The 23,496-nt window shown below is 40.6% G+C and overlaps 1 protein-coding gene across 1 annotated transcript in view; it reads left to right on the plus strand.

Moving 5' to 3' along the window:
- LOC136874318 (GDP-fucose transporter 1) overlaps nt 1–23,496 on the plus strand; it is a 59,579-nt gene that overhangs the window by 32,011 nt on the left and 4,072 nt on the right. Inside the window, exons 4-5 of the mRNA XM_067147962.2 lie at nt 13,123–13,209; nt 19,242–19,534. Coding sequence (XP_067004063.2) covers nt 13,123–13,209; nt 19,242–19,534 — 380 coding nt within the window. The remainder of the gene's footprint in view (nt 1–13,122; nt 13,210–19,241; nt 19,535–23,496) is intronic.

Raw genomic sequence — 23,496 nt, forward strand, 5'->3', positions numbered from 1 at the left:
CTCAGTAGATTGGGTATTTTACCCCTGTGTTTATGTCCGTTGAGGACAGCTTGAAGGTGGAGTTTGGTGTGGCCTGGGAGAGGCTTAAATTTGAGAGCGAGTGGCTCTTTTGAAAATTGTATGTTGTATGCCTTGAGGAGGCTTTTCAGTGTAATTTGGAGCAAGGGCTCCTAGGTATGAATGGGGTTTTCTGCCCCTCTGTTAAAACTTGTGTTTGGGGTAAAACTGAGCTGATTGCCCAAGCATTGTGAACTCGGGGCGCGAAGCCCAAATTCTGTAAATATTGTAACTACCTTATTTTGACTTGCTATTCTGTACCTGCCATGCTTGTTACTTATTTATTTTGAAAAGAAAATATAACCGTATTAAATTTTAAATTTACTTTACAGGCACTATAATTTCGTAGCTTGAGATCCATTCACACCCGCACCTTCTTTCACCTCTACCTACCGCTAAAACACGGTAACAAGTGGTAGCAGAGCGTGGTTGAATGGGTCTCAATTTAGCCCCTTTTGACGGCTAAACATTGTTTGTTCCGAACTCTAACTATTTTTCCAGTTGCTGGAATTTTTTGAGTTTTTCAAAATTGTTCTGTTACCATGCCCGGCCCTCGCGATGTTCTCCATCTTAACTATTTGCGCAAGGAGGAGTTGATCTATGAATTAACTATCAGAAATGTGCAATCTGGAGGCACGGTTGCAGTAGACACTAACAAGCTTAGAGAGTCCCTTGATTTGCCCATTTCCATCCCCAATTTGGGAGAGAAAGAAATTGATGACTCTCTTTCCACGATCGTCGAGAATATTACTGGGCTAGCTTCTGTAGTTAGTTTTTTTGATGAAAATGATCCGTCTCCTAATCAAATTAAGCGTGTGCAAGGCAGGCTATATCATTTTTCGAATAGGGTTAACGATCTGTTGTCTCTAAAACTGAATGACGTTCAGAGGAAGGAAGCTAGTACGCTCCTGGAAAATATTTCCGAATTATCTAGTAAGGTCACTCAATTGTTAACTGGGGAAGTTCCTCCCAAATCTGATCAACCCACCATAGTGAATGCAGGTAGTGAGGAAGCACCTCCCAAGGGAGAAGTTAATAGGATAACCGTTGCTGCTCAGACTATTCCTGCCCCATTGGACAACGAATCTGAACGTCGTGCATCTTTGAGTAACATCCGTTCTGAATTAACTTCCTTGCCATTGAAACCTTTACCTACTATGTCACCCGGGTTTAGCAGCTTGCCTCATCCATTGGCAATGTTGCTCAGAGGTATCTCTAAGTTTTCCGTTAATACCACCAGTGATGTAATTTCTTTTTTAAGATTTCTAGTTGAATTTCAGGATCATGCCCTTGTGTTTTCTCTTTCTCCATGTCAAATTTTGCAAATTATTTATCCGTATGCTATTGGTATTCTCTCAGATAAAATCGTAAGAGCCATTGCCGAGCAATCATCTATTGAGGATTTCCATGCCCACTTGCTAGCTAACTTCATCCCGGCTAGGGCCAGGTCCTCCCTTATTCAGAAGTACTATTACCGTGTACAACGCTTGGATGAAAACTTGGCTGATTTCATACAGGACATTAAGTTTTATACTAGGGTGTTTGCTCTTCATTTCCCTGAGGATCAGATTGTACAAGCTATTGTGGAAGGGATTTCACCACCCTACAGGTCATATTTGTGTTTCGCGGCGTGCCCGCAAACTTTCTCTGAACTTGAAGCGTTGGCCGTCTCAGCGGAAGGAGTTAGATACGCCGATTCTTTGCGTGTCGCGAAAGAACCCCCGCCTTCCTTTAGTAATACTCGGCCTCCACCTCGCCGACCAGTCAATCCCCGTAAATGTTATGCTTGCGGGTCGCCTGACCATCTGCGCAACAAGTGTCCACTGATCAAGTCAAGTGGGACAAGGAATGGAGCCGGGTCATCACAAGGCTGTTTTAAGTGTGGGGCCTTCTCACATATCGCCAAGAATTGCCCAAACTCAAATAGCACCCCCTCCTGCTCAACTTCTGGTGCAAATTCCACCTATGCCAATACTAAAAAGTGACTAGTGGCTTCGGCTGAGTCGACTAATCCATCTTCCCGAGACTCAGCCCCTAGTAAACAGGTTGTAAATGCAGAGAACGATCAGCCTTCAAATTCATCTTTTGAATGCCCTAAAGAATGTCTTAGGATTGCGGCGGATACCCCCGCACCTGTTCCTTTTCTTAAAATTGAGTTAAATAACGAGCCTATAACAGCTCTCTTAGATTCAGGCAGTGTTTGTTCGATTATTTCGGCTGAATGGTATTCTAAATTGAAAACGGTTTGTAAACTTCCTGACTATGTCTTTTCTCCTGTTCAATACGTATCGGCTAATTCATCTCCATTAGAAATTCTAGGTTCCTTACTGGTCAAAATTCGTATTTTTAAGTTTACATGGAAAGTTAAATTGTTTGTGGCCAAGCAATTGTCTTGCCCCATTATATTGGGAGCTGACTTTATTTCTCACACTGGTCTTGTGCTCGATCTCCAGTCTAGGTCGTGCACATTCAAATTTGCTTCTAATTGTAAAATCCCACTATTAAAGTGTAATTCTGTGTCATGTTCTTCTATTTCGCCTACCCAGGATGAGATGTTGTTAGACCTTAGACATCTACCTGAGGAGCAGGCTGATAGTATTCGCAAACTGTGTCTGTCGTTTCCCGAGGTGTTCTCTGATACTCTTGGTGTTACTGACCTTATTGAATACAAAATTGAGGTCACGGATTCGATTCCTGTCCGTTTTCCACCTTATAGGCTATCTCCACCTAAAATGAAGGCTCTGAAAGAAATTATCGATCAGATGTTGAAGGATGGTATTATTAGGCCCTCTAAGTCGGCGTATTCATCGCCTATTTTTCTAGTCCCGAAACCCCAAGGAGGCTTCAGGCCTGTCATTGATTACAGGGCTCTCAATCGGAAGGTGGTGTTGCAATCTGTGCCCCTTCCTGACCTACATTCTTGTTTTTCATGGTTTCGTAAGGCCAAGTTCTTCACCATCTTGGATTTGAATCAGGCCTATAATCAAATTCCCCTTGCCGAAGAGTCTAAACACCTTACAGCGTTTGCCACGGACTGGAATTTATATGAATACAACCGCGTACCTTTCGGGCTCCCCATGGGGGCAGCTGTGCTCACTAGGCTACTAGATAGGGTCTTCTCTGACATCAAATTCGAGTACTTATATCACTACTTAGATGATGTCGTCGTATTTTCAGAGACTTTTGAAGAACATCTAGATCATCTGCGAGAAGTTCTCGATCGCCTTCGTAAGGCTGGGTTAACTGTTAAGTTGTCCAAGGTTGCCTTTGCTAAGCCCTCTATGTCATTCCTAGGGCATATTGTGTCACCCGATGGTGTAGCAGTCGATCATTCTAGAACACAGGCCATCCGTGATTTTAAACCTCCCAAGGACATTAAAGGTATCGCCAGGTTCATTGGTATGGTGAATTTCTTCAGGAAGTTTATTCCTAACTTCGCTAATAGAGCGGCGCCCTTAAACCTTCTTCGTAGGAAAGGCATCAAATTCGAGTGGGGACCTTCTCAACAAGCCGCTTTTGAAGACCTTAAATTAGCACTTTGTAATGCCCCTGTACTTACTATGCCTGATTTCTCGAAGAAATTCATTGTCCAAACCGACGCATCGTCGTCGGCGGTAGCTGCAGTCCTTCTCCAAGAGACTGAACTAGGGAGGCGCCCCATCGCCTATGCATCTAGGACTCTCTCGGCTCAAGAAGCAAAGTACTCCATATATGAGCTTGAAGGTTTGGCAGTCTTATTCGCCTTAGAAAAGTTCCGTCTCTATCTGGAACACGTCAAATTCGACCTGGAGACAGATAATCAAGCCTTAAGCTGGGTCTTAGGTAGACCGCGTCGTACTGGTCGTATAGCCCGTTGGGCCATCCGTATTTCTGCCTTCCAATTTGATGTTAGACATATCAGAGGTATCGAAAATGTTGTTGCTGATGGACTCAGCCGTATGTTTTCTAACGACGTCGAGACCCACGAACCGGTCGACAGTTCATCACCTTCCGAGTCCATACTATCTGAGGTTAATGCCATCCTAACAGATGCTCCCATGCTTTTTAGGGATATCGAGAAATACCAACGTGAAGATCCGACGCTGGCTCCGATAATGGAAACCCTTTCTTCTGGGGAACATGTTGTCCCTTATGTTCTGAGGAATGGGGTTCTATGTTGCCCTTCGAGGCATGATAAGATGATGAAAGTTGTTGTTCCAGCTGTTCTTGTACCTATGATCTTCAAGTATTATCATGAGACCCCATTAGGAGGGCATCTTGGTATCTTTAAAACTCGTGAAAAAATTCGTGATATGTTCATCTGGAAAGGTATGGACGGTGAAATCCGTGAACTAGTAAAGGCTTGTAAATCCTGTTTGCTTAGTAAACCGACCATGTCCACCAAGGTAGGCCTCTTGTCTTCTCAGCAAGCGTCGCGCCCCATGGAACGCCTGTGTATTGATTATGTAGGACCCTTCCCCCAGTCAAAGGGTAATGCCAACAAGTTCATCTTTGTGTGTGTAGATGGTTTTACCAGATTTTCTTGGTTATTTCCGACTAAGCTGGCTACCGCTCAGTCCACCATTACTTGCTTAAATTCTATTTTTGCTTCTTTTGGTCCGTGCCAATATATGGTATCTGATAATGCTAAGGCTTTTACATCTAATTTATTTCGTAAATTCTGTTTTGACTTGTCCATCTCTCATGTAACTACTTCGGCTTATTACCCTCAACCATCTCTGGCTGAACGGGTTAACCGTAATCTCAGGTCCGCACTTATTGCCTATCATCATGAAGATCCTTCCAGGTGGGACACGTCCCTGCATTGGATAGCTTTTGCTTTGAATTCGGCGGTTCATGAATCTCACAAGTTTACTCCAGCTTCTTTGATGTTCAAGTTTGTTCCCAACACGCCGCTCTCTAACCTCTGGTCTCTGAGTGACATTCTACCCGAGACAATAGATCCGGACAACATTAAAGATCTTTGGAAGAAGGCTAAAGCCAATCTTAAAGTGTCTCATGAAAAGGTTAGGGAAAGGTATGATCGTGGACGGAGACCCACCCCTTTGAAGGTAGGTGACCAGGTTATGGTCAAGAATTTTGTTCCCGCGGGCAAGCTTGCCCCCAGATTTCATGGGCCATGCATCATTCTCGATTTTCTTACTCCGGTTACATTGTTAGTAAGCAATCCAGCCACCGAGAGGATATCTAGGGTTCACCTGTCCCAGGTGAAACCGGTGTAAATTTGTTTCAACTTGCTTCATATAATTTGATAGGAATATGATGGTTATATTTTTTTTTTGAGTTCCACTCTTAAGGCATTCTGCTCCTTCTATTTTATTTTATATGTAAGCATTTCTTGTAAACCTCCCCCGATTGTTAAACTGCCATCCTGTCCTTGTCACGGCCATTACCACGCTCCCGTCTCCTGCTCCACTACACACAGTGGCTGGCTTAGATGAAATGCCATGGATATCTGCACGCCGCTGGCACCTCAATCTCTCTACATGCCTGTGCCCTCAAAAGAAAAATGATGGTCTAACACAATTCTGCCGCCTAGCTTTAATGTTTCAGTGCCCCCGCAGCCGCGCGGCGCTGTGCCGCGGCTGGGTTCGAGGACGGGCCCCCTCGGCCCCAGCGAGGACGACATGTGCACGGCGAGCCGGAGCTCTCCTCCCGGCCAAGGCTGATGCGCGGCGCACGACCTGCTACTTGCCCGCAGCCTGTATATGTTCACCGCGGGTGCGGCGTGCTTCAACACCTCTGCTCCCCTCATAGTGCGGGCGAGCGGTATCTCAGGGTACTTGAGGGGTCCGAGCGGCTTCCTTTGGACGCAAGCTGTAACTGCCGGTCTGGCCATCCAACTTAGCCTACATCAACTACATAGACATTCCTGTTCAACCTTAATACCGTTTCATGGGAATTCAACAGCAATATTTGGTGGACATTGCAAAACTTTTCTTCACTTTTAAGTATTAAAAGTTTATCCTCAGAATTCAACTACTACAAACAGAAAGACTTTACTTCACTTGCAACAACAAAATTTTGAAACTGAAACAAACCAAATTAAGAAAATCTCATAAATGCTTCTGCAATCTATCTTCATATTCACATCATAACTTGGAACTTGTTTCAAACTGACTTCATGTGTCATCCCTCGAGGAACCTTTGGGGGGGAGGTCTGTACCGGGCGGTACACCTCCACTCCGCTAATTTAAAATGTGCGCCTGTGGAAACTCCTCTGCTGGAGGAAGTCTGAACTTTATTTACCCTATTAATTTTCTAGTTTCTCAGAAGATGTCACCACCTGGAAATTTTTGAGTTTGTGAACTGTGTCATTTTCGACGTACTTTTGTTTTGCTTGAAGTAAGAAGTGTGAACTTTCTCTTCTAGAGGACACCACTGAAAAACTACAATTGTGCACCCTAGTGGGAAGAAAAATAACTGTTCTTTGGAGAAAATTTCATTTCAAAAGTTTATTCTTTGTTAAATTTCTTTCTGTTATTGTTTAAGTTGGCTGTATACCCCTCTCTTTCCCCTTGTTTTGCATTTGACCAATCCCGAATTTCTGTTATTAATTTCTGACCAATCATTGGTATCTTCCCCCAACTTGAATATGTTTCTATACCCTAGCCAATAAAAAGTTTGTGGGAGGGTGTTTTCTTTCCCCTAACACCTAGAACCTTCCGCGAGAGGATATAAACTGCTGATTTTTGGGTCTCCGGGCCACTTCTGTTCCATCTTTCAGTGTATTAAGTACATAGCAGGAGGCGGGAAGCGCCTCTTTCTCCGGCAGCGGTCAACTATAAGGTAATGGCCGATTAATATATTCTTTCTTTGCTAGCTCAGCAGTTTAACTCTCGGGGCGGGTGCGAAGCGTTCCACCATGTAACCTTTTCCTAAAATGTAAATGTAACTACTCTTTTCATCTATTCTCTTGGAAAGCTACATTCTGGGATAGAGAGTGCTAACCCTCTCGAGCTCCCACTCATATTGTTTTGAGGTGAACTTATTTTTCTCAAAACAAATTGTTCTCTTCTTAAGTCACCTCTTTAGTATGGGATTAGCCCTTGTATTAACGGCCTAGCGCCAAGTAGGTCTTAATCTAGTGTATTAGGAGTGCAAGTTCGCCTCCTCTCAAATTGTTATTTTAGAGGTCATTTAATTAACATTCTTTTCGTTTAATAGACCTCAGTAGATTGGGTATTTTACCCCTGTGTTTATGTCCGTTGAGGACAGCTTGAAGGTGGAGTTTGGTGTGGCCTGGGAGAGGCTTAAATTTGAGAGCGAGTGGCTCTTTTGAAAATTGTATGTTGTATGCCTCGAGGAGGCTTTTCAGTGTAATTTGGAGCAAGGGCTCCTAGGTATGAATGGGGTTTTCTGCCCCTCTGTTAAAACTTGTGTTTGGGGTAAAACTGAGCTGATTGCCCAAGCATTGTGAACTCGGGGCGCGAAGCCCAAATTCTGTAAATATTGTAACTACCTTATTTTGACTTGCTATTCTGTACCTGTCATGCTTGTTACTTATTTATTTTGAAAAGAAAATATAACCGTATTAAATTTTAAATTTACTTTACAGGCACTATAATTTCGTAGCTTGAGATCCATTCACACCCGCACCTTCTTTCACCTCTACCTACCGCTAAAACACGGTAACAATTATTATTATTATTATTATTATTTCTTCTTCCAATTCCATTGCACTTCACCTAAAATGTCCATTGTTCTCAAATAGAGTTAAATTGGAAATGTATTCTTTTTCATACACACATTGTCATTATCATCACTTTCACTACTACTATTAGAAATATTTTCTTTGTAGTTTCCTAAAAACAAAAAACAACAAAAAAACAAAAAAAGATACGAGGATTGGGGCAAAAGTCATAGCAACTATTTTTTTTTCTTATATATATGTGAACGGATCACAAACGTATATGTGTCGTGTGGAAGTTCTGCAGGCGTAGTGTGTATGCAGAACAGATGGCTCTGTGATAGCTGGTAGTAGCACAGCGAGGGCTGTGAAATCAGTCAGTTAGTGAGTGTCGTGGGAGATGGAAGTAACCCGTGTTGAGCAGCACGCTTACATCAAAATAGCCGTTCTCCAAGGGAGAAATGCGATGGAATGTCAGAGTGTTACTATTCCACCTCGTCAAGACACTTGGGAAGATGAAAGTTATTATCTTGGGACACATGAATATTAAATAAACTATTTGTGGCTTGCCTGCAAATTGCCACGCAAATAGAAACAATTAACATTCCATGGTTCCCCATTTCTCTATGTAATGTATGGGCGCCATGGTTACAGTTTTAAATAAAACTGTAAACCAAAATTTATGTTTACTAGCATAGAGACTTATACTTAAATCACAGGGGTAGGATTTTAAATAATTAACCATTAAGTATCGCTTAAGAAAGAAAATTAACGCAATATAAAATACAAATGAATTTATTATACAAAAAAAATGAGATGAATCGGAAAAGTTTCCTTAAAGCGTGGAGGGATTTAGAATTTACTGAATTTACTATTGCTTGCTTTATCTAATTGAAGCTCACCAATTACAGCTTTCGTTGACGTCATCTGGTTTCCGTGCTTCTCGTTCTCTTCTTCTCGACGTAGACTCTGCTGCATGGACATCCTTCCTTCCTTCTCTGATATGGTACGGGCTATCTGGACTAACACTCCCTACATGCCTAGTCTTTAAATTAGACATTGGCCCTATACTTGTAAAAACTGATCAGCTTTGATCGTAAGAGGAGAAAATTCAGAGATATGAATTTTTCCATATTAGTAGAAGTCTCAATCCAACTGAGCTATTCTATTTATACGGTACAGACTTGTACCAAAATTCCGTAGACTTGAACTAAACATAGTTCTTCGTCCACAATATTTACTGAATATCACACAAGCCATAAGCTTGTTTCGTTTCTTGTAGATCCGATAACATAACCGAAGCGACAACACATTGTACAAAAATAACTATGTCGCAGAGCGACCACACACTGTTTCAAATATCAAATCACGTCGTACAGAGTAGATGTTCACAGTAGAAGTACTAGTGATGGAGTTCACGTAGTTAGGTTGTAAGGTTGTACGGTCGTAAGGCTGTAAGCTTTTAAGGTCCCGTTCTCGTGTTGAGAATCAGTATATATCCGGGCTCACCCCCACTCTTGGTAACAGTTCAATCTCAAAACTCATATACAACGAAGTATCTGATTTGATAGGTCGAAGCATCAACTCCCCTTCCCTTCTTCCTCGACAAGTCCAGAAGGCGTGGCGATGATGTAGCTGAAGATCTTGCAAGCCTCGCACACAGGTCGCTGTTTACTAGCCTTGGTCATAAAATAAACCCATGACTAACGCAAAATCCCAAGCTTCAAGAATAACCCTCCGTATACACAAACATGAGATGAAATGAAAACAACTATGTCTCAACATATTGACCGTATTTACAACATAATTAATTCTTATCCTACATAATATAATAATTTAAATACTAAAACGATGTTATTATATATACAATATGATTCCAAAAAGCCTTGATTACAAATGATTGACGTTGAATAAGTATATTATTACAAATAATTGCCTATGGCGGATAAACTTGATATCAAATGATATCACGTAAAATGATATTATATTAAATTAGTAGGGCTGGAGAAGCCTGGAACAGTGAATTAGTGGAAGCCCTTGGGAATAATGCCCTACCATACCGTACAGTAGCACGGTGGGTAGGAAAGTTTCAGCAAGGACGTGTGTCAACCAGTGATGAGAAATGTTCGGGACGGCCTGTCAGTGTGCGGAAGAATTGGAGCACCCACCGTACTCTCTCGATATTTCACCCTGTGACTTTGATCTCATTGGAAAGATTAAGAAACCACTACGTGGTAGGCGGTTTGCAACACGAGACGACATTGCTAATGCTGAGCGCCAACAGGTGACCCGATTCAAACATGGTGTGGCTAATGCTGAGGCAGATGGTATTCAGCCCCTCCCACACCGTTGGTAGCATGTGGTGTCAGTAGCAGGAGACTACTTTGAGGGTCTTTAGGCCCAGGTTTGTCATGTCAACTTTATGTGTACTGTGTTGTCATTATTTTGCACCGGGAAGGCCATATTGCCCTGTATACTACCGTAATAAATGAGTGTGTTACGATATTTCAGTGGTATTCATTGTCCACACATGTAGTTAACACCTTGTCCTTTCGTCTGTATGTGTCACATTTTCCAACCGGACTGGTATCTTCAAGAACAAAAATGGTTGACATGACTTTTGCCTCAACCCTCGTATATTATAATGACTTTGATGTTTGAAGTTGTTATTATTTCTGCACTTTTAGAGAAATTATGAGTTACAACAAAAGGATCAGTACTAATATTTCTTTGGAATGTAACATTGGAAATTCAGTTGTACAGTTGTAAGTCTGGAGTAATAAAGCACAAAGTACAAGAAAGCTTTGTGGAACAGAATTCTACTATTAACAGAACTGTTAGATAACAACACAAACAAATAATTTCTTAGATTAACTTAATATTGGGATTTATTAACTACAGTTCCCTTATTTACACTCATACAAACCGTATTCTGACATTCATTTCTAAAGAACCGAGCTCAATAGCTGCAGTCGCTTAAGTGCGGCCAGTATCCAGTAATCAGGAGATCGTGGGTTCGAGCCCCACTGTCGGCAGCCCTGAAGATTGTTTTCCGTGGTTTCCCATTTTCACACCAGGCAAATGCCGGGGTTGTACCTTAAGTCCACAGCCGCTTCCTTCCACTTCCTAGCCTTTCGTATCCCATCGTCGCCATAATACGTGTGTGTCGGTGCGACGTAGAGCAAATGACATTTCTAAAGACTTCTATGCATAGGCCTACACATGAAAGAAGAAAAAAACAAGTACTAAACAATGAGTGGTCAGTTCCAGTCCATCAAAGTTAGGAGTGAATGTTAGATTACACTACATAACTACAAGGACATTCTTTTATCTATGCAGGGGATTGTCACTCGCCCGGTTGCCTGCACTGCGAGCCTGTCTCCTGCCAAGCACTGGCTGCACTACGGCAAATTGCTTGGCTGTAGACAAGATCGCAACACAGGCGACTGGGCTAGTGACAATCCCCTTCAAAGATAAAACATTGTCCCTGTATTTGTAATACCTCAATACTCTTGTAATGTACACTCTTGAGCAATTGAATTTGAGATAGCTGCCTTGGAGGGGAAATGGGGCTGTGCTCGGCCTGGTGAATGTAATGCATGGCATAGAACAGCCAGGACATCAGACTTTGTACGAGTGGTATAAGTGTAACAGTTGACTACAGGATGAGTAAGACATGAGACCTCAGCACATTTGATTGCAGCTAGATTGTTGGCATCAGATGTGTGCGCCACTCCATCTCTAAAGAACTACAGGCACTGGGCTTTCCAAGTGTCACCATATTGAGTGTACTCTGATGGATTCAGGCAAAACCACCGCCAGGTTCAACTGTCATCGATGACGGGTCGCCGTCAGGTAGCTTGGATTGTAAGAGCAGATAGATGGTCCGCAGTGCAGCAAATCACTTGTCAGTTCAGTGCTGGACAACGTTGATATATGAGCAGCGGTACCATCTAGAACCATTCTCCTCTCCGTGGGGTTCAGAAGCAAGCGTCCTTTACATGGCATGACGACTGACATGGGCAAAGCAACACCACTATTGGACACTCCAAGCATAGAGAAAGGTTGCCTGGACAGATGAGTCAAGGTACCAGTTGGTACATGCCAATGGCCGGATATGAGTGCATCGTCAATCATGCCAGACAAGGGACATCTCTTGCTATCTGGGTACAATTCAGGCTGACAATGTCCCTAACTGACGAACATTATAGTAACCTGCTGGCAGATAATTGCTTACCCCTTTGTTTGCCTCCAGCACCCTGCAAGCAACCTGTACCTACAGCAAGACAATGCTCCAGCCATTGTTCCCGAATTGTGGCTGGCTGGTTTGATAAGCACTCCACGAATGTGAAAATGCTTCCTGGCTCCCAGGCAGCCCTGATCTCAGTCCCATTGAGCATACCTGAGATGCTGTCGAGGGATGTTTGTCTGCCCTGGACCCTGCTCTAACTAATCTTCATGGATTATGGGAGGCTGTGTAGTGATCATGGATTAGCATGGCTCCCCAACACTTCCGGTGTCTTGTGGAGTCCATGCCATACTGCACTGCTGCCGTCAAGGTGAAAGAGGGTGCAGTATTCGGAAGATAGTAGGTTCGAACCCCACTGTCGGCAGCCCTGAAAATGGTTTTCCGTGGTTTCCCATTTTCACACCAGGCAAATGCTGGGGCTGTACCTTAATTAAGGGCACAACCGCTTCCTTCCCACTCCTAGCCCTTCCCTATCCCATCGTCGCCATAAGACCTATCTGTGTCGGTGCGACGTAAAGCAGACTAGCAAAAGAAAGAGGGTGCTATATGCTATTATACAGGTAGTATTTCTAATTCAATTGCTTGTGAGTATTTTAGACATGCTTTTGTGAAACAGGGCCCTGGTATGTTAGAAATCTCCCTCTTATGGGTGGGGCAGTAGAATCCATCCACAATATCCCCCTGCCTGTCATAAGAGGAACCGAAAAGAGGTAACTCCCAGAAGCTTTCAACTTGGGAGCATGGTGTGACAACCACAGGGCCTCTGAGTGTGGTATTCCTTCCACTTGCTTGTGCAGGGCTCCTGAATTTCAGATTTCATATTTAATCTCCCCCCTTGTTAACTCTTGTTGTCTTCTGAGTCTGATGGTGTTAGGTTTACGTGACCGGGGGAATCTTTCATTTTCAAGACCTTTTCCTCTTTTGGCAATACCCTCTTTCTTTAAAGGATCGGCACTCTTCTTCTGATGGCTGTTAAGAGGGCTCAGTTACCTGGTTTTACTTCCTCTTAAAACAATAATTACCACCAATCACTGATAGAAATCTGTCCTCTCTCCTAGGTTTTACTTACCTGTTCTGGATAATACATAATTAGCAGGCTAAATGTAAATTGTTGAGATATCCAACTATGCTCATAATGTGTAGAAAGTATATCTACCTAATTAAACATATTAAACTCTTTTCTCAGGTCAAAAGACTTCCTTTCGTACAATGATGTGCTGTGCTGTTATAGTGGGAGGGTTTTGGCTTGGTGTAGATCAAGAAAATGTTGCAGGTAAGGTTGAAATTGTAATTCTTTCGCTTGTTTCTTGTAGGGTAGTTTAGAGAGTAGATTTTAGCATTTTAAACTAATAATTTAGAATTTCAAAACTATGAATTTAGCATTTCCTAGCACTATTAATGTTTAGTATATTGTGGTGTGTTACGATGGAAGTGATGGAGAATTGGATGTTCAAATATCTGTGTATCAACTTTTGGATCGTCTAGATTTTCCAGATTAAATTCAAAATATGACTAAAGGAAGATATCAAATTGAAATTAAATTATGAACACTAACAAACATGTAAATTGATATTGACTTGTGTACTCATAAAAAATCCATTTAAGCTGGGCTGGGTAGCTCAGGTGGTAGGGTGCTGTCTTTCTGAGCTGAAGTTGGTGGGCTCGATTGTGGCTCAGTCTGTTGGTATTTGAAGGTGCTCAAGTACGCCAGCATTCTGTCTGCAGATTTACGGGTATGTTAAATAACTCCTGTGGGACATAATTCTGGCACCTTGGCATCTCCGAAAACTGTAAAATTGAGACATAAAACCAATAAAATTATTATTATTATTATTATTATTATTATTATTATTATTATTATTATTATTATTATTATTATTATTATTATTATACCTTTTTACAAATCAGTACTCTTGGCAATAATTTTATTTTTCCATTTGAACACATCCATTACAAGCTTAACAAAAATTATTTCATTTTTAGGTTGTTTTTTTTTTTTTTTTTGGCCATTTTAGCCTGATATTTATTGAAAGCATCACTATTCAAGATAACATGTGAACTTACATCATTTGAACCCCTCATCAAATCAAACCACATCAGGAAAGTAATCAATTAATCATGTACAGTACTAGCATACCAATCAAATATATAAATGATATGAGTAAAGAAGTGGATGGTGTTATACTGTATAGAGTAATAAATAACTTACAAGATTGTGACCAATTGCAAAAAGGTGTTGACAATGTTGTGAGATGGGCAGCAGAGTTTAAAAGTCAGGATGTGAGTTCCTTATATGGGAACACTGTAAGTACCTGGGTGTTATTATAAGGAAAGTTCTTCATTGGGGTCATCACATAAACAGGATTGTAAATAAAGGGTACACAGATCTTTGCATATGGTTATGAGGATATTTAGGGGTTGTTAAAGCCTTTGTGGCTCAGGTGGCAGCGCACGGGCCTCTCACCGCTGGGTTCCGTGTTTCAAATCTGGGTCACTCCATGTGAGATTTGTGCTGGACAAAGCAGAGGTTGGACAGAATTTTCTCTGGGTACTCTGGTTTTTCCTGTCATCTTTCATTCCAGCAACACTCTCAGTACCATTCCATTTCATCTGTCATTCATTAATCATTGCCCCAGAGGAGTGCGACAGGCTTCGGCAGCTGGGACAATTCCTATCCTCGCCGCAAGATGAGGCCTCATTCATTCCATTCCTGACCCGGTCGAATGACTGGAAACAGGCTGTGGATTTTCAATAAGGATGTAGAGTGGGCATATAAGTCTCTGCTAAGACCCCAACTAGAGTATTGTACGCGCAACTTTTAGCGATACCTGGGCTTCCTAGTGCTGAATCGGTAGACCTTGATTATCTTCGAGATTCATATTGGCAACCTTTAAAACACAAACTATGAATTGCTTATGCATTGCCGCGAGACATTTGGCGTACACTTTACGTACTAGTACTGTTGTTGTTTACACAGCAAAGCCAAACTATAGTATTCATGCTAGGAACAAGATTCACATCAAGAAATGTTATGTGTGTGTGACACAGTTGTTGGCTTAAGATAATAAAGGTTTATAAAGTTCATATTGATCGATCATACTATCGATTCAATTCAGATTTCATTTCCATTCAGTTGGCAGTATTACCAGAACCAGGAGAGCTCCCTCCTTACTCCTCACCCCTGTAACACCAGGTATCACCAAAAGTTGTGTGTACAATATGGTTCCAGTGTTTGGGACCCTCACCAGGATCACTTTATTTGAGAACTGGAAAAAATCCAAAGAAAAGTAGCTCGAATCGATTTGTTCTCTGTGATTTCCTACGAAAAAGTAGTGTTATAAAAATGTTGCAAAGTTTGGGCTGGGAAGACTTGGAAGAAAGGAGATGAGCTGCTTGACTAAGTGGTATGTTGCAAGTGATAAAAATCATTGTTTCCGTATTGAAGATACTGAATGTAGGATGCTAAATGGTTTATTTTGTCACCTATTCAATACATATAAAATATTTTACATTTAGGAATTTATTTGAATTCCGCTTGAGACATGTTTCGCCCTTCATTGCTACAATCATCTTCCAATGATTAAAACAACGGGACGCACTTGGTATTAGAATTTTTTTTTTTTATATCCTTGCTCACCAAGCTGCTCTCTTGTAAATATGTATATAAACTGTATATTCTCAACTGTTCAATTGGATATGTAAATTTAGTGTATAGTTTCCAACCATTGACAGTAATTTTTGTTACAAACATTGACGCCAAGCACTATACCCTTTCCCCCCTGACTGTTATACTGTAAATAATTTTATAAACTTTATAATTTCCCAAGAGTGCGTCAATTATTCTTCAGAGCACCACTACTGAACTCTGCTATAAATACCGAGTAATTTGAAGCATTGGTGCCAATCTTATTCTTTAAAATTACATTGTTTAACCATCACCATTGGACAAGTGTTTCCATACTTAATTTCCTCATTGTAATGTGTATTAATTTGTGCATGTTAAATGCTAATCAGGTACCTGATTTTTGCCTTGAGAAGGTAATTTGACTGATGATGCCCTCAATGAAGGGCGAAACATGTCTCAAGTGGAATTAAAATAAATTCCTAAATGTAAAATATTTTATATGTATTGAATAGGTGGCAAAATAAACCATTTAGCATCCTACATTAAGTGATATGTTCCAAACTGTCAGTGAAGAGACGGCGTGGAATGACAAAGAAGTTCAAAAGGTGCTTTTAAAAGTAGGAAAAATCACAGTATGAAGATAAAGTTGGAATTCAAGAAGACAAATTGTGGCAAATATTCATTTATAGGAAGAGGAATTAGGAAAAATAATTTACGAAGAGAGATGTTCAATAAATTTCTGAATTCTTTGTAATTATTTAAGAAAAGACTACTCTAAATGCAGAGCAGTGGTGATTGATTGAACTAATATGTACGATCTTTCATCCTGCTCCTAGGTGAAGAATTTGCATGTGATGCAACAGCTGAGTACTTTTGTCATCAAATGACTTGCTGTATTTCCATAACCTTGTCAAATAAATTCACAAAAAATGCTGTATAGCGTTCTTTCCTCATTATCTAACTGATGTGAAGAAAACATGCTTTCCTGATCAGCAAAAATAAATTATGTACGAAAGGGCTAGAGAGAATCTAGAACTTGAATTGTACTTATTTTGACTATTGAATGAAAAACTACAAAATTAAACAAGTCATGATAATAAAATGTGATGAGGGAATGGTACAAGGAAAATCCTAAGAACATGAAAGTTGGAACCAAGAAAGATCAAATAAACTTAAATTGCTTGCGATTTGCAGACGACTTAGCATTACTAGCTAATGACATTCAAGAAACCAGAAATCAAGTAAGTCTACAAAATATAGCACAAAAACTAGGACTCCAGGTATCATTAGAAAAGACAGAGATAATGGTAGCAAATCCACTAATAATAAAACACACAACAATAAACAGGAAAGTAAAAATCCTGAAACAATTTAAATACGTAAGAGAAATTATACAACTTGGACGAGAAACCTACATGGCAAGAAAGAACTAATAAAAATGATACGAGGGTTGGGGCAAAAGTCATGGTAACTATTTTTTTTTTTTCTTGAAGATACCAGTCCGGTTGGAAAATGTGACATATACAGACGAAAGGACAAGGTGTTAACTACATTTGTGGACAATGAATATCACTTAATATCGTAACACACTCATTTATTACAGTAGTATACAGGGCAATATGGTCTTCCCGGTGCAAAATAATGACAACACAGTACACATAAAGTTGACGTGACAAACCTGGGCCTAAAGACCCTCAAAGTAGTCCCCTGCTACTGACACCACACGCTGCCAACAATGTGGGAGGCCGTGAATACCATCTGCCTCAGCATTTGCCGCACCATGTGTGAATTGGGTCACCTGTTGGCGCACAGCATTAGCAATGTCGTCTCGTGTTGCAAACCGCCTACCCCGTAGTGGTTCCTTAATCTTTCCAATGAGATCAAAGTCACAGGGCGAAATGTCGGGAGAGTACGGTGGGTGTTCCAATTCTTCCTATCCCCAATGTCGCAGTAGCTGCCCTACACACTCTGCTTTATGTGGTTTTGCATTGTTGTGCAGGATTATTGCACTGTCCACAAGATCCAGACGTTTCTCCCGAACACCACGTTGTACCTGTCGCACCAAGAAGTCCCTGTAGTACTGTGCAGTCACTGTTCTGCCATGCGGAACAAAGTGGCAAACAATGACACCCCTGATGTCAGAAGCGACGATCACCATCAGTTTGACTGGGGAAGGATTCTGACGGACCTTCTGCCTCCTTGGTGATGCAGCATGTCGCCACTCCGCGGACTGACGTTTCAGTTCTGGTTCGTATGCCCTAGCCCAAAATTCATCGATGGTGATTATTCGTGACAAGAATTGATCACCGTCCTGTTGCCAGCGTGCAAGGTAGTCGGAGCATATTGCATAGCGGACCCACCTTTGAACTTCCGTCAGTGAATGCGGTACCAACCGCGATGCGATTTTGCGCAGTTGCAGCTCATTACGCAATATCCGGTGGACGGTGCGTTTCTCGATACCACTTGCCCTCTCTAACTCCAGTAGCGTCCGTCTGTCTTCATCCAGGAGCTGCTCGATGACGGCATGTGCCACGTCGGTCCGCACACTGACAGGTCATCCCGAACGTTGCTCATCACTGGTTGACACACGTCCTTGCTGAAACTTTTCTACCCACCATGCTATTGTACGGTATAGTAGGGCATTATTCCCAAGGGCTTCCACTAATTCACTGTGACATTCCATCGCATTTCTCCCTTGGATAGCGGCTATTTTGATGTAAGCGTGCTGCTCAACACGGGTTACTTCCATCTCGCACGACACTCACCAACTGACTGATTTCACAGCCCTCGCTGCGTTACTACCAGCTATCACAGAGCCGTTTGTTGTGGCCGAAGTGGCCCGATGAGACCGCAAAAGCAGAATAATAATAATAATAATAATAATAATAATAAAAGTGCATCTGGAGAAATATTCACTAACCAATATGCTGGAGCTCAACAACAGGGAATGTTACAGGAATAAGATAGAGATGCATCAGTGTGGGAGACAAGAGAAGAGGAGGCTGAAAATCTCAGCTGAAGAACAGGAGAGGATGAATAAGTTCCAGGAGAAGCCAAAGAAAACAAACCATGACAAAGCTACCCATGGTCCTACATAGGCCATAACGGAAGTAGTAGTAGTAGTAGTAGTAGTAGTAGTAGTAGTAGTAGTATGTGAATATAAAACATATCTAATATGTAGGTATTCATACCTTATAGAGAGAACAAAGTGTTCACCATGGAAATACAGTATACTGTTTTATTTTTCCATTTTAACTTGTAGGGCCATAGTCTCCAAATACATTGGCTGTTGGCTTCATAAGAATAAAACATTTGTCTTGTTGATTATGTGGTCTGCAGACAGATGCTATTAAAGATACTTTAGTGTTCTATTCTGTTGAATTTGTATAAAAACAAGTGTGCATAGGTGTGATAAAAATAAAGTGATAACAAAAAAACAATAAAATTGTGGCCAATAGACAGCTGTTCATTGGTTGAAGTTCATGATATTCTTATGCCATTAGCTAGCCTCTGATGTGAAACAGCCATATGTTAAAAAATGAATGAATGAATTAATTAAATAAATAAATACTGTCTTGTTAGTCATAAACTATTTGCAGTTAAGTCAGTAAATTGATACAAACAGTCATTGTCATTTGCATATCCTTCTCTAATTGAAAATATTTCTTCTGGTGTTTCAGGTTCCTTATCTGTTTTGGGTACCTGCTTTGGAGTGCTAGGCTCTCTGTCTCTGTCGCTGTATTCGATCTTCACCAAACGAGTGCTCCCATATGTGAACCAAAAGATTTGGCTCCTTTCCTACTATAATAATGTGTATTCAAGTTTCCTGTTTCTTCCCATTATTCTAATAAACAAAGAAATCCCAGTGATCTTGAGATATGAAAAGATGTGGGATATAACATTTTGGAGTCTGATGACACTTGGAGGATTCTGTGGGTTGGCAATTGGATTTGTTACTGCCCTTCAGATTCAGGTAAGAGTGAGACTGTGTTTTGCATTGCAACATAAATATTTAGAATAGGCACGCCAATAACATGCCGGAGTTTCGATATTTATTATTTACATTGGTCTGGGAAATTCTTATGACTTTTGAAGTTCTATCTTGGACGAAATAAAATACAATACAATACAATCTGTGAAAAAATGTCTGTATGTCAACCCCTTGGTCCTGTTTCCTTACACGGGGTCAGAGATGAGGTGGAATGAAATTTATGGCACCCCCTGTGGGTGGGGGATGCAAACGAAGAATACACCCACAGTATCCCCTGCCTGTCGTAAGAGGCAACTAAAAGAGGTGACCAAGGGATGATCGTATTAGAACCATGAAACTACTTACGATTAGTACCATCACACGGGGAACACCGTGGGTCACCTTTACTTGCGAGTAGTGCCACTATATTAGATACACAATAGGTTTGTGATTAGTAGCAGCAGAGAGTGGTTCACTGTGGATTTACAGTACCTTTGATTAGTAGCACTATACGCAGAACACCACAGGCTTATGTTGCCTGTGATTAGTACCACTATGTGAGGCAACACCGTGGGTCTGTGTTGCCTGTGATTAGTAAGTATGAGGAACACACGGGATAGTATGAGTCCCTGTAATTAGGCGACCTATGTGAGGAACACCATGGGGTTGCGTTGCCTATGAGTGGCACTAACATGTGAGAAACAACATAGGTCTTTGTTACCTGTGCAACGTGCAATACTTGTGAGTAGTACCATAATGTGTGGAACACCGGGAGTGTGCGCTACTTTTGATTAGTACCGCAACATGGCAAATTTTTTTGCTACTGACTTTACATCGCACTGACACAGATAGGTCTTATGGCGACGATGGGATAGGAGGCCTAGGAGTTGGAAGGAAGCGGCCGTGGCTTTAATTAAAATGGAAAATACCACGGTTCTACTATACTACCAATAAGTAGCATTATGAGGGGCCGTTGAGCTGGATTGTGGACCCCTTTAAACAACAAGCATCATCAATTCAGGATTATGCTTTGGAAGCAGTCCCTTGGTCACTAATACTATTGTTTTTAGATGGTTTCTGGGAAGGTGGGGCATTGCAGGTCAGATCGTTTTAAATTCATATTCATCCATTCATTCTTCATCATCACGTTTTGAAATCTGGTCAGTGGATGATTTTGGACTTTTAAACTGTCATTACATTTTGTCTCATTTTGTACCAGTAGGGGCTGATGACCTAGATGTTAGGCCCCTTTAAACAACAATCATCATCATCATCATTATGACATTTATGGCATGAATTTACGGCCAGATGCCCATGCTGTCACCAACCTCAGTTGAGGATCTAATGAAGATGAAAGGAATTGGCTGTGGCCTATGAATAGGAACTGTCTCAGCATTTGCCTTGAAAGTGGGGAAACCATAGAAAACCATTCTCAGGACAGCTGTCATTGGGGTTCAAATCCACTTGTCTCGCAAATTCAGAGCATGGCCACTCTGCTCAGTTTTGAATGCATGTATTTAATTTAATTATAGTTAACTTTCTATGGACATGACAAAAAGCATTTTGTGAATGGTAGCTTAGGTAGATATTATCAAGTTTATAAGAAAACAAATCGCTTCCTTCCACTTTACCCGCTGGTCTGTCGTGAATTTTTAAGAGATGCAGTTGGTTTTAAATGGCATTCAGAATTTATTATCATAAAACAGGTTAAACCGATCATGTTGGGTAAAATCAATAATCTTTTTTTTAAATTTCTTGAATTTTGTGCACAACACAGATTAGCAGGAAAGCTCTCATTGATACTTTTGTGGTGTGTGCTCCCAGACCAACAGTACTGGAACAACAAGTCGCTCCAGGGTTACATTTACAAGGTAACAGAAGTGTTATTGAGATAACAGTTCTACTTGAATTACTGAGGTCAGGAAAGAAACTTGAGGTGCGGTATTAACAAGTGTTATTAAGCTATGATTTGAGCACATAATTAGGAATAACATTACATTTCTCTTAGCCCTGTTTATTGATGTGGAGTCGGGGATGGGGTGAGATGAAGTTATGTGGCATGTTTTTATGGCTGACCGAGCGAGCGCAGCTGTGAGCCTGCATTCGGGAGATAGCGGGTTCAAACTGCACTGTCGGCATTGCTGAAGACGGTTGTCCATGGTTTACCATTTTTACACAACGCAAATGCTGGGACTTACCTTAATTAAGCCCCCTTTCCACTCCTAGCCCTTTCCTTGTTTTGTTTAGTGTTTAGTTAAATACAGTATATGTTGGTTAATGTTAATTTGTTACGTGTAATGTTAGTAACTTACAGAGATGTGGAAATGGTTAGGACTCAATGCCAGTTTAGAGTATTTCCATTATCACCTTACTTTTTACTCCCTGCCCATACAAATGACCGTGAAAATCTTTGCGTTACAGTCGAACTCAAGTTAGTCTACAATTTCTTTAAGTGACATCAAGATGGCACTGTAGCTAATTTACACTCTTATATCGATATTTAAGTTTGTTGTTGATGTTTCCTAACCTCTCTTTTGAGCATATTTGATGAGAGAACTGAAAAAAATCTAAAGAAAAGCAGCTTGATTTGTTCTGGGTGATTTTCGACAGAAGACTACCGTATGGAAAATTCTAAATTCCCATGGAGGGAATTAGATATTTTTCACCAATAGAGCATGTCAAAAATGTTATCTGATCTGTTTTTGACATAGAAGACTACCGTTTTGAAAATTTTGCAGACTTTGGGCTGGGATGGCTTAGGAGAAAGGAGACCTGCTCGACTAAGTGGTATGTTAATATAGATGTTGATTCCCATAGGGAACCTGAAATATTTGTTCCGAATGAGTACATTTATAATACCAATATAAACGGTCCGTTATTGGACAATAGGAAAATTTATAATGTCCAATAACGGACCATTTATGTTAGTATTATAAGCGGTATGTTCTGAGCTGTCATTGGAGAGTTGGTGTGGAATGACATTAGTAGATGAATAAGTTTGAGTGGTGTTTTGAAAAGAAGGAACGATCATATTATGAAGAGGACGAATTGGGGCAAATATTTGTTTACAGGAAGAGGACTTAGGAATTGGAAAGATTTGCCAAGGGAGAAATTCAGTAAATTCCCAAATTCTTTGAAATTATTTAAGAAAAGACTAGGTATACAACGGATGGGGAATCTGCCACCTTGCGACTGCCCTAAATGCAGATCAGTGGTGATTGGTGATTGAAAATGGAATCGCATTGAGTGGTTCTGTGATACTTTGTTTCATTTGAGCATTGATATCATTCATAGTGCTGTGTGCTATTTGGTTTACTATACAAACTCTTGGACAGTGATATTAAAGGAGTGTCAACCGCCAAAATACAATCTCATTACAATATTTAAATATTGAATAATTCAGAAATCTTATTTAGTCAAATTAGTATTTGACTGAAAGACAGGAAGTTCTATGGTGCGAATTGGAAGGACAACTGAAAGCAAAAGCTAAAACTAAGTCTCTTATTTTGTAAAATCTCCTTCAAGTCTAATAATTTTCACACCTCTGTAGTTATGCCATTTTATATGTCTAAAGTTGTATGAATTTTATAAGCAATGTCAAACTGAATAAAAGAGAAAATAGAAAATATTTTCCTTTTAGAAAATATGTGTAAACATGAAAAAACTCCAAATTTTATTAATTGGTGCCAAAGAAGGATATTAGGATTAACATAATTACTGATTTGAAATAAAGAGAGCAAAACTGTTATTCAGGCATAATATGTAGGTGTAAAACGTGGGGTAAAACCGATCAAAACTCAAAATCTCGTAATTTTGAGGTGCTAAATATTTCCAGCATATGCAGTTGAATAGTTGAAAGATTGAACATTCAAAAATATTCAGATATTCAGAAAATTCAAATCATGTTAATATTTTTAAAAACAAAAAACATGAAAAATTGATTGGTTTGGCTTCCACTTCACAGT

This window comes from Anabrus simplex, chromosome 5, assembly GCF_040414725.1.
Source record: "Anabrus simplex isolate iqAnaSimp1 chromosome 5, ASM4041472v1, whole genome shotgun sequence".
Taxonomy (NCBI): Eukaryota; Metazoa; Arthropoda; class Insecta; order Orthoptera; family Tettigoniidae; genus Anabrus; species Anabrus simplex.